This window comes from Xenopus laevis, chromosome 8S (assembly GCF_017654675.1).
Source record: "Xenopus laevis strain J_2021 chromosome 8S, Xenopus_laevis_v10.1, whole genome shotgun sequence".
Classification (NCBI taxonomy): domain Eukaryota; kingdom Metazoa; phylum Chordata; class Amphibia; order Anura; family Pipidae; genus Xenopus; species Xenopus laevis.
Genome location: NC_054386.1, coordinates 6,756,182 through 6,768,705, shown reverse-complemented (window position 1 = coordinate 6,768,705; position 12,524 = coordinate 6,756,182). Strand labels below are relative to the sequence as shown.

The 12,524-nt window shown below is 39.8% G+C and overlaps 1 protein-coding gene across 2 annotated transcripts in view; it reads left to right on the top strand.

Moving 5' to 3' along the window:
• slc35f4.S (solute carrier family 35 member F4 S homeolog) overlaps positions 1-10,651 on the top strand; it is a 62,138-nt gene extending 51,487 nt beyond the window's left edge. For both annotated transcript variants that reach the window (XM_041574933.1, XM_018233679.2), the window contains exons 3-7: positions 2,479-2,698; positions 4,466-4,591; positions 5,426-5,618; positions 6,900-6,989; positions 10,397-10,651. In XM_041574933.1, coding sequence (XP_041430867.1) covers positions 2,479-2,698; positions 4,466-4,591; positions 5,426-5,618; positions 6,900-6,989; positions 10,397-10,638 — 871 coding nt within the window. In that variant the 3' untranslated portion in view covers positions 10,639-10,651. The remainder of the gene's footprint in view (positions 1-2,478; positions 2,699-4,465; positions 4,592-5,425; positions 5,619-6,899; positions 6,990-10,396) is intronic.
• The last annotated feature ends 1,873 nt before the right edge of the window (positions 10,652-12,524 follow it).

Here is a 12,524-nt window from a genome sequence, read left to right as displayed (position 1 = left end):
TAGAGTAGATAGGGATTGTTTCAAAAAAAGTCAAAATTTTTTCTAAGTCCCAAAAAACGCTGGCGTGTTTTCTACATTATGGGTGATAGGCTGAAAAAGATGGAAAAATTTTTTGGGGCTCCCCTCCTTCCCCCCTACATTTCCTGACTCATGGCAACTTACCTAGACAGTGGGCACATGTGTAGTGCAAAATAAAAATTTTATTTGATGATTTGAAGGTTTCCCAGGCATTTGTAGTGATTGTACGTATTCCTCCATTGAAATTTGAATTTGGCGCCGTATGCAAATTAGCCTTCGCTAGCGTAACTTCACTTTACATAGCGAAACAACGCTAGCGCAACTTCGCAACCTTACGCTACCCCTGAGCGCAACTTCGGATTTTAGTGAATTTGCGGAGCGCTGGCGAAACTACGCCTGGCGAAGTGCGGCGAAGTGCGGCGAAGTTGCGCCTGGCAATTTGCCCCTAACTTCCCTAAAATATTGACCACATATATAGATTATCACTCTCTAGATCACACTAAAAGTTACTGAAAGGTGAACAACCCCAATTTTAGTATGATGCGGAGAGTGATAATCTGAGACAATATGCAACTGGTTTTCATTTTTTATTATTTGTAGTTTTTGAGATATTTAGCTTTTTATCCAGCCCCGACCAGTTTGCAAGTTCAGCAGTCTGGTTGCTAGGATCTAAATTACCCTAGCAACCATGCACTCATTTGAATAATCAGGAATATGAATAGAAGAGGGTCTAAATAGAAAGAGGAGTCATAAAAAGTAGCAATAACAAAAACTATAAAATATAAATTATGAAGACCAGTTGCAAAATTTCTAGGAATTGGACATTCTTGGATTATAGAATAAAAAGTATAGTTTGATCAAGTAACATCAGTGTACAAAAGATTTATTTGAAGGAGCTGGTTCTTCACAGTGAGGACATTAGGATTGGGTTGATGTTGAGGATGATGTTGTAATGGCGGATTCTGTTAATGACAAGCATAATATCAAAGGCTATTGTGATACTAAAATCTACACTTAGTACAGGTATGGGATCCGTTATCTGGAAACCCATTGTCCAGCAAGCTCTGAATTACAGAAAGGCCATCTCCCATAGACTCCATTTTATCCAAATAATCCAAATTTTAAAAAATCATTTCCTTTTTCTGTTTAATAATAAAACAGTCGCTCGTACTTGATCCCAACTAAGATATAATTAATCCTTATTGGAAGCAAAACCAGCCTGTCAAGTTATTTTTAATGGTTACATGATTTTCTAGTGGACTTAAAGTATGAAGGTCCAGATTATGGAACGATAACGTTATCTGGAAACCCCAGGTCCTGAACATTCTGGATAATAGGTCCCATACCTGCATAGGTCTGTATAAATATATAAATATATATGTGCATTGGGTTTCATTTGTTGAACGTGATGGACATTGGTCTTTTTTCAACGCAGTGTAACGATGTAACAGCCACATATACAGTACATATGTACATATACATAAAAAATGCAATAGCCATAAAACATAACAAAAGATAGCAGGAGGCATTCACAGGTCCCCCAAACAGTTGTATAAATAAAAGAAAAGTTTACTATAATTCAAAAACCTAAGTTACACAGACTGGCTAATGCGTTTTGTGCCCAGATTCACTTAAACCTATAACTTAAAGGACATGTTAAGCCTATATTTTCCTACCATGTATATAAGTTGGGCATATTTTCCCCACCCAAGCCACATCATTTGTACAGCATATCCCCCCTTCAATTGCCAGAACCATCACATTTTCCTAAAACAAGTAGCAGCATTCACCAGGCGGCCATTTTCCCTCTGATACATCATTAATAACATTGTGACATGTGTGCTGTAAAGTTCATACAATGCAGAATGCAGGTTACACAGGCACAACATACTTTGATAAAAAGTTCTGATGGGGTTGAGCACTGTAATGGTTAAGCTGAGCTTAGGAGAGGTGGTTAGGAGAAATAAATAGGATCAGATAGCTAGTGCAGAGTTTCTATGGGAACCAGCAATGCTATCTCTTCATTGGCTGTTAGACTGGAGGGTGTGTTTAGTAATCTGAGCTGAGAAGAACTGAGCATGCTCATAAGTCAACAGCCAAACAAATTCTTGAAGGAGATGCTGGAGTGGGTTAGAGGAGGAGAAGGAATTCTAAGTGATTAAGGGGATGCTGCAGCCTTACTGTTAACCTTTTAACAGTGACAGTGACAGGTATATAAAGATTTCAAAGAAGCTCTTTACTGATTATATTTTTGTGGAGGGGGTTTACATGTCCTTTAAGCATATGATTTAGTGAATTTGTGCATGAAACATATAAAGCGGTGTGTGTACCATAAGTTTTTCCAATAAAGTATAATCTTTTTTTGCATATTCATGGGATCTGTGAGTGCCCACTGCTAAGGTTTGGTATCCTCTATATATACTTGAATATTTGATAGGAATCTGTCTTTTACCTTGGCAGGGAATGTAGTCGGATTTTCGGGGAAGATGGCTTGACCTTGAAACTCTTTCTGAAACGAACGGCCCCCTTTTCCATCCTATGGACTTTGACCAATTATCTTTACTTATTGGCTCTGAGGAAACTGACTGCCACGGATGTTTCCGCTCTGTTCTGCTGTAATAAAGCATTTATGTTTCTACTCTCATGGATTGTATTGAAGGATAAGTTCATGGGTGTGCGGGTAAGAGCAATTTAAAAAAAAAGAAATGTTTTTATTCCTAAAACAATGTGGTTCACAAACATTGACACACAGAGGGAAAGCTTGAGGGGCCCAAACGGAACTGCAATAACATTATGAGAAAATGTCGATTTGCTGATATGGATGTTGTCGGGACACTATAGCAATATCTCTGTAATGACACTCTTTTATGTCCTTGTTATGAGCTAGAGAGGCCTAAAAATAAACATGAACCCAATGTGCCCAAGAATTTCTGCTGTAAGGAAAATATTTTTATATCCCTTTTCAAAGTGCCTGTACCTCAAGGGACCCACTGTAAAATAATATACTGTAGCTGCATACGGGTCATATTAGGATTGTGTTACATGGTCTTCTGCTGGTTATTGAGGCTACAGACATGTCGGGTTCTGAATAAACATTTTGCAAAGAAAAGCAGAGCAAGGACTTCAACTGGGTTCCAAACGGGTGAGGAGCAACACCCATGGGTGCAGCTCTTTGTTAGTGCTGTATAGGAGGATGGAACATGAACAGAAAATGTCCCTGACAGGTGGCGTATTGGAAAGATCTGGATTTTAAGGGATTCTAATAGAATGTGGGAACCCTATACTTCCCCTTTATGTGTAATGTTCCCCCCAACAAATTGCAGCTGGCTCCTGTCATGTCAACATTTTGTCTGTGCTGTGATATAAGCAGGATACACAAGACTTAAATGTAATGGTTAAACAGAGGAGCATCAGTTTTACACATGTTGTGGTTTTACACACTTCCTAGTGCTGGTCAAGCTCATTTGTGGCCTGAAGATAAACATATTCTATTTTCCATTCTATATTCTATTTTTATAAATGCTTTCCTGCTTTATACTGGCTTTTAACCAGCACAGCCAGAGACTGTAGCTTTATAACAAAATCCCATGAAATAATTTGGTACAGATTATAAATTCTTGTGTTGCTTGTCGGTTCATATTTACATATGTTATTGTATCTATTTTTTGCAGGGCACTGTGGAATATGTTCATGCTATCTAACTATGCAGCATATTAAAACTATTATTAGTATTAATAATAATAATAATAATAATAATAATAAAAAAATAGTAAATGTATCTACTCTATGGGTTATATTTGTTTAAGAGGTTTGTGACTATGAAGTTTTGTAACAGATGCACTATCCCCTCAATGTAATCAAAGGCACTAAGTCTGCCCAGGAGCATACACCCATAGCAACCAATGAGATGTTTGCTTTCAAACATGTGACCACTAAATGCTGCCTGTTGATTGGTTGCTATGGGTACTGCACCTGGGCAAACTTGGTGCCTTTTATTACATAACCCCGTTTGTTTCATAAAAACCTCTCTGCACTTATAAGAACATTGCACTGCCCAAATGTGGATTTAAACACTATACATTTTAAAGAATAAATAACCCTTTTCAAAAAAAAAAAAAAAATGCTAGGCCCCCTACAAAGTGCCACCTGCCATCTCCCAAATGGCATCACCCACTGGAAAAGATTATGGGTCCCTCATTCCTCCAAACCAAGTGCAGAGCTCTGTAACACGGTTGGAAGCTGCTTTGTTTGGTCCAACACTGATTTTTATGAACCCCACACATGCACAGATCTGACAAACAGAGGAGAGGGTGAAATTGGGTTGAAAATTGGGCTCCTTTAAGATGGTGATTAGCCAAACTCTAAGACATCTTCTCCACCGTCCTTCACTTGGAGTTTATAATCCTACATTGCTCTAATGATCATTTTGTGCATCTCTTTGGCACAGATAGTTGCTGCAATAATGGCAATCACAGGAATCGTCATGATGGCGTATGCAGATGGCTTCCACGGGGACTCGATTATTGGTGTTGCTTTGGCTGTTGGTTCAGCTTCAGCCTCGGCATTATACAAGGTATCCTTTGTGGTAATAGATTTTAATACCCAGTTACCCTTACAGGTATGCATCTTCTTTTCTGCTAAGGCATTATCTAAAGTCAATGCACATGGGCAATGCTTCTAACACCCTAGTGAGTTCCACTTTGGCTAGTGGCATAAAGGTCACAATTAGGGGCACATTTACTAAGCTCGAGTGAAGGATTCGAATGAAAAAAACGTCGAATTTCGAAGTTTTTTTTTGGCTACTTCGACCTTCGACTACGACTTCGAATCGAACGATTCAAACTAAAAATCGTTCGAATATTCGACCATTCGATAGTCGAAGTACTGTCTCTTTAAAAAAAACTTCGACCACCTACTTCGCCACCTAAAACCTACCGAGCACCGATGTTAGGCAATTTGTGATCAAAGGAAAATCGTTCGATCGATGAATTAAAATCCTTCGATCGAACGATCGAACGAATTGCGGTAAACGAATATCGAAGTCGAAGGATTTTACTTCGAAAGTCGAATATCGAGGTTTAATTAACCCTCTATATTCGACCAATAGTAAATGTACCTCTTAAAGCGTTTTGCCATCAAAACACCAAGCACCATAGCTAATTTACCATGTTCTGATAAATGTAAATATATATTTGACAAGTGAAAACGCTTTTACTTAGTGAACAAAATATATATGTTTAAACTACCAATCAACTGTTGTATGCAAATAGCAACCTTCTGATTAGGTTAGGTTTTATAGCATTACCCACCAATAGTCATTTTAATTGTATTTATTGTTCCTTCAGCTAACTGTCGATATTTCTGCTGCCAATAAGGAAATTCAGTCTTATTCTCTTTATTCTTTCAGGTGTTATTTAAGATGTTCCTTGGAACTGCCAACTTTGGAGAAGCAGCACATTTTTTTTCCACATTGGGGTTCTTCAACCTCATCTTTATTTCATGCATGCCGGTTATACTGTATTTTACCAAAGTGGAATACTGGTCATCATTTTCTGCTTTGCCTTGGGGTTATCTGTGCGGAGTTGCAGGACTGTGGTTCGGTATGTTTTTTTTTCTGTTACTTTCTTTTTTTTTTCTCTCTTTTTTTTTTTCTTTTCTCTTTTTTTCTGTTACTTTTACATCACAAACCAGCACCTGAAGGCAGCCTGTAGGTTTTTGGAAAGTTTGAGTTATAGGTACAAATGGAATGCAGAGTTGATTTCACAACTTCTTGAATTTGCTTTTACATGTTACGTTTTTGTGTTTGATCTTTCTATTCAAACTAGGGGAACAATATAACTTATGTCTGCTTCCATTTGGGGGTGTGAGTGTTAGTCCTACTTTCCAAGTGCTTGGAGGCAGAGGTGGGCCTCTGGATTAGATATATAGATGATGTGCTCTTATTATGGGAAGGAAATGTTTGGGAACTTGAAGAATTTGTTGCCTTACAGAATGCGTGACAAATAACTGCCAGTATAAAACCATGTTTTTGTTTTTTTTTTTAAATCTGAAGATCCTGAAAGAGGGTTCTACTTTGGTAACTGAGTTATCTATAAAGGAATCATCCGCAATTTCCTTTCTAGATGCCACCACTTGCAACTTTCCAATGTACCTTCAAATGTTATTGCTATTGAAACCCTAACACAGTGGTTTTAATAAGAGTCTGGAATATGAAAAGGAAAGGGCCAGAATAGAAAGAAGAGTATTAAAAAGTAACAATACATTTGTGGCTGTCAGGGAACCCGACCTGAAAGCTCGAAGGAGGCAGAAGAGGAAAGTACCAGATTAAAATTAATAATTAATGAAGACGACTTAAAAAATTGCTAAAAATGACATATTTATATTTATAAGGCATTGTATGGCATTTATAGGGCATAGTTATCAAAAAGTGAATCTAGAACTAGCCGCGGTTCTCTAGAGTGAAATTCTGCATTTCTATGAGAATCATATTTACCAATGAGTTTATTTGCAATGTATATATGAGTATATTTGCAATGGTGTTAAGTGTAGAGGAAGGGCCTGGGGGACTGTTTTCTCTATAGAAACCTAACCCAGAACAAGCAGGTAACGAGTGAGCTGATTGGTAGAGAGAAGGCCTGAGTCCCTTCAAAAAATTTTTTGCAGGAGGAGGGTGGCATGATGTTATTGCCACTGTAAATATACATTTATAGAAATTAAAAGAGAATGGTAAATTTCACTCTGGTGGATTGTGGTGAGTTCTAGTTTCACTCTTCCTGAGCTGTTATTATTCTTACGTGCAGATAAGTGTTACCTAATCCCTAAAAGAACCCCAAGTATTACACAAGAGAACATTTAATGTACTTTTTTTTTTTGCTTTTCAGCATTTAACATATTAGTGAACGTTGGAGTTGTCCTGACATATCCAATTCTGGTTTCTATTGGAACAGTTCTCAGTGTTCCAGGCAATGCAGGTGAGCTTTCTTGAAAATGTCTTGGGTTAATGTACACTTTAAAACAGTGTTTTTGATAAAAAAAATATATTCTGCAAATACTGTATATAATCAATGCAAGAGATTTAAAAAGGAACAACGAGTCAGAGTGACCTCTGGAATGAAAGAAGATATTGGCAGCCTGGAGTGAAGTAAAAATCACTAGAAACAAGGGTGGAAATGCAAGGCAGAACTTTGCAGGAGTAAGGCTAGAACATACAGTAAATGGAATATGTCAGAATGGCTCACAGTAGGAAAAAAGCAAAAAACTAAATTCAGTAGGCAGGGGATTGCCTTGTGGATGAGTTTGACTGCAATTTTTTTATGAAGTCATGCCCTAATACATGGGCACCCTGGAATCATCTTATGGCCATCATGCATGGATTGTAGTGGGTAGGATCTGAGGGATTGTGTAACAGTCATGGAACACCAGATATCAAATCAGGCAACCAAAAGGGGCAAAACAAGCATTTGGCTTATCTAGTTAGGATGCCCTGACATGATACACAGAGAACAGCTGCAGGATTTCACCCCTAGAAGCAAGTAGGAAAGCATAAGGCAGATTAGTACTCTGCCAAATATTTGGGACATTTTTTACATTTATACAAATCCAGAAATGTCAGTATATTTGTGTTTGTACTTACAAGTAGGACCTGTCATGTTGCTTTTCTTACTCACCGTTGTTTCCAGATTGTGGGGCTAGTCTCCCCCAAGTGCTGTTTCTGGCCATGTTGCAGCCCTGAGGCAACCTTTTGGATGCAACTCCCTTGCGTCTGGTACTTACCTTTCCAAGCACCGGAGCGGGGCGAGGAGGGGCCACATCACTAGTGCAGAGATTGCTATTTAAGTTACTAGGAGAGGCTTTTTGCCATTCCTGGTAGCTTATAGGCTGCTGCCTGAGGAGAGTTTTTCAACTAGCTAGTAAGCGCAGGAGTTAACACATGTAAATACCCTAAAGCTGGTAATTTCCCCTTGTTGCAGAGTCAGCGCAGCGGAGCTCACTGGGGCCATCTTCGGTGCATGTGCAGTTGGAGCATATCCCGCATGCACCAAAAGTGATGAAAATTACCAAAGAAGACCCGAAGATTACCGAAGCAGCTAATGATGGCCCCTGTGAGCTCCGCTTTGCTGACTCTGCAACAAGGGGTAATTACCGGCTAAAGGTGGCCATACACGGGCCGATAAAAGCTGCCGACAGACCAAGTCGGCAGCTTATTGGCCCGTGTATGGGGGCCCCCGACGGGCTTCCCCGATCGAGATCTGGCCGAAAGTCGGCCAGATCTCGATCGGATGGGGTTAAAAATCCCGTCGGATCGCGGCCGCATCTGTTCGTTGATGCTGTCCCGCGATCCGACCGCCCGTTTGGCGAACGCTAGGATCCGATCGTTGGGCCCTAGGGCCCACGATCGGATCAGCCCGATATTGCCCACCTCAAGGTGGGCATATCGGAGGGAGATCCGCTCGTTTGGCGACATCGCCAAACAAGCGGATCTATCCGTGTATGGCCACCTTAAGGGGTATTTACTTGTGTAAACTCCTGTGCATGGGGGAGCAGGGAGGGGGGGACTATGGCGGGTAGGGGTTTTTATTTGAAAGGGGGTTTAGCTCTTCTTTAAAGGAATTAGGATAAAATTTGAAAGTGAATACTTATATTCCATGTATATATTCATTTAACTACATGGCTTTGAATAGAGCTGGGAATTTATTGCCCCAGACAGACTGAGTACTGCCTTGATTCTTGCAGAATTTTCTTGGGGATTTGGAAACATTTGGGGGACAGTAGCATCTGTTTTAACTTGTAATAACTAAGGCGGTAGGTAGGAAGGTATGGTCATTCGATTAAGTTTAATGCAATCGCAGCGTAACACCACCAGTCTAGAACCTTTGTTTTAATTGGAGATTTGCTATTTAAATTACAATCTCCTGAGGTTTAATTTAGAAGGCACAAAATTGGACTGGTCTTGATCAACTAATATTAAAACAATTATCTTTTATCTGCTGTGTATCCTTTGTCTTTTCTCCGTTTAAGGTTTGAATGGCTGGCCCCTGGCTTTACAGCAGCTTGTTTATATAACCTATATAGTAAAGTTTCTGAAGCAAACACACCAGTCTAACCAGTGCCGACAAACACTACATTACATTTTATGACTTTAAAACAGTTTTGTTTTGAGGTGTTACTGTTTCTTTAATTAAAGATATGGGTCTACAAAGGAGCATAGAATTCAGTTGCATCCTTTCCAGGTTTACAGATGATGATGATGATAGTCATTCAATATTAACCCTTCAGGACCTGGAGATTTTGCAAGGGATAGTGCTTCTGCTATTTTATGCTGCATTATAGCGGAAACCTTGTATTTTATATTGGGGTTATGAAAGCCGCATGAAATAGGTATGCAGCTCTGCGTTAGTATATTGAATAGTGGATGTATAAGGTTTTGGGGCATTTTCTAATACAGTCCAATGCAATCTACTGTGGAAAAGTTAGCATGTCTCCATTTGAAGAGATTATTTTAAGAACAGCAAGGGGACATTTAAATGATTTGGCACGAAAGGCTAAAGGCTCGCATGTGTTTTTAGGTTAGTTCTATGAAGATTAAAGGGATACTGTCATGGGAAAAAATTTTTTTTCAAAATGAATCAGTTAATAGTGTTGCTCCAGCAGAATTCTGCACTGAAATCCATTTCTCAAAAGAGCAAACAGATTTTTTAATATTCAATTTTAAAATCTGACATGGGGCTAGACATATTGTCAATTTCCCAGCTGCCCCTGGTCATGTGACGTGTGCCTGCACTTTAGGAGAGAAATGCTTTCTGGCAGGCTGCTGGTTTTCCTTCTCAATGTAACTGAATGTGTCTCAGTGGGACATGGGTTTTTACTATTGAGTGTTGTTCTTAGATCTACCAGGCAGCTGTTATCTTGTGTTAGGGAGCTGTTATCTGGTTACCTTCCCATTGTTCTTTTGTTTGGCTGCTGGGGGGGGAAAAGGGAGGGGGGTGATATCACTCCAACTTGCAGTACAGCAGTAAAGAGTGATTGAAGTTTATCAGAGCACAAGTCACATGACTTGGGGCAGCTGGGAAATTGACAATATGTCTAGCCCCATGTCAGATTTCAAAATTTAATATACAAAAAACTGTTTGCTCTTTTGAGAAATGGATTTCAGTGCAGAATTCTGCTGGAACAGCACTATTAACTGATTCATTTTGAAAAAAAAAAATTTTTTCCCATGACAGTATCCCTTTAAGTTATCTAAGGGCATCCGCTAACTCAGTATGAGCATAAGGATGATGGTATTTTAATGTAAAGTGATTCTGATGTACCAGTGCAGTCTCCTAGTCTTGGAGATTCCCCTTTGTTTAACATCTGTTGGTGCTCTCTTGCCTCACAGCCATCGACCTGCTGAAGCACGAAGTGATTTTTAGTGTTGTGCGACTGGGAGCAACTATTTTCATTTGCCTCGGATTCCTCCTCATGCTGCTCCCGGAGGAATGGGATGAGATAACTCTGCGCTTCATTAACAGTTTAAAGGAGAAGAAATCGGAGGAACATACAGAGGACATTGCAGAATCCAGTGTACACACAAGGAGCAGAAGTAGAGCTAATGGCACAGTATCTATACCTTTGTCTTAGAGCCCGACCAATTCTTTCTGCACGTGAATGTATATTCTGTGAATATAATTTAATTATTTCACTAATATTATTATAACAGTATTAATCTGCAATGTGTTCAAAGCTCAAGACACTGGGATAAAGTTTACATTTATGTATAGTGTAAATAAACATAATAAAGTTTTTATAGTTTCAGTGTATCTTCTAACCATTTCAATCCATTTTACTCTTCAAAGGCTTGAGAAAGCTTTGCTGGATTACTAGAACATACAATTATGATTTGGATGCCAGTGGCGTATTAAGAGCCCCCCCCCACCAAAAACAAATCAATTTAGGGCAAAGACACATGCTGCATTTTGAGGAGATTAGTCGCCTGGCGAAAAATCTCTTCTTCTTGGGGCGACTTATCTCCCCTAACAACCTTCCCATCGGCTAGAATCTAAATCACCGGCAGAATGGCATTCGGAGAGCTTTGTTTCCTGAAGTTGCATCACAAGGAAACTTCGGGCAACTTCGGAAAACGAAGAGCTCCAAGTGCCATCCCGCTGGCTATTTACATTCTAGCCGGCGAGAAGGCAGGGGAGGCAGTTGGGGGAGATTAGTCGCCCCTGAAGAAGAGGGGATTTATCACCGGGCGACTAATCTCCCCAAATTGCAGCGTGTGTCTCTGCCCTTAATGTGCAGTACAGTGTGGCAGATTAAGGACATGTGGGGCCCCTACATCCACATAGGGCTTCTTTTAGGCTACTGCTGGGTATGGATGCACAATTGCACCTTGACCCTGACCCTGCACCTGACCATACCCAGCAACACAAGTTAAAATAAATATTAAAAGAAAATAGAAACAGACCCCTGCTCACACTGGTCCCCTAGGATTTAGCCTGTTCATTAATCTGCCACTGGTATAGCCAGACCTAGATGAGAAGTAAACTCCACAAGGGAGCTCCTTTAGTGGCCATGCACTTGTGTCCGGAGCCATAGTAATTTACCCCTTATGGCTATGGGATAGCAGTTACTGTATGTTAGGGTGAGATGGTGCTTATAGCAGCAGTAGGGATAATAGCCTCTGGAGAAGGAATGTTATATATATCTATAGAGTAAGGTAAGATTGTGCCTATATTGGTGGTAGATTTTCCAAGGTATCTGGTATAACAGGTACTATAGAGTTTGATGGGCTCAATCACAGTTCATCAATAGCTGATTTGGTCCAGATATTTGCTGCCAATACAAAGGTCCCATTGTGTCTGTGCCATTGGTTGTACTGGAACAATACAGGCAAGAGAAACCTTTACATACACATAAAAAAACAACTCGATATCTAGTACATCAAGGCCAGGGGTCCCAAACCTTTTTTACCTGTGAGCCAAAGTCAACTGTAAAAAGCATTTGGGAGCACCACAAGCATGAAAAAAGTTCCTGGGGATGCCAAATGAGCGCTGTGATTGGGTATTTGATATCCCCTACATGGACTGGCAGCCCATGTGAGGCTCTGGTTGGCAGTACACCTGTATTTTTATGCAATTAAAACTTGCCTCCAAACCTAAAATTAAAAAATAAGCATCTGTTTTTAAGGAGAACTAAAGCTTAACTAAAGATGTTGGTTAGAAATATTGTACATTATGTTTTGTGCTTCTGTACCAGCCCAAGGCAACCATGGCCCTTTAGCAGTAAAGATCTGTGTCTCCAAAGATGCCCCAGTAGCTCCCCATCTTCTTTTCTGCTGATTCACTGCACATGCTCTGTGCTGCTGTCACTTACTGAGCTTAGGGACCCACTCACAATATACAGTACACATAGAATAGAAATGTCACAATATAAGGCTGATTAGTCATTAATACACATAATTACTACATGGCAGCACAGAAACCAGTGCAATTAGCATCAGAATTTAATAATCAGCAAACCTG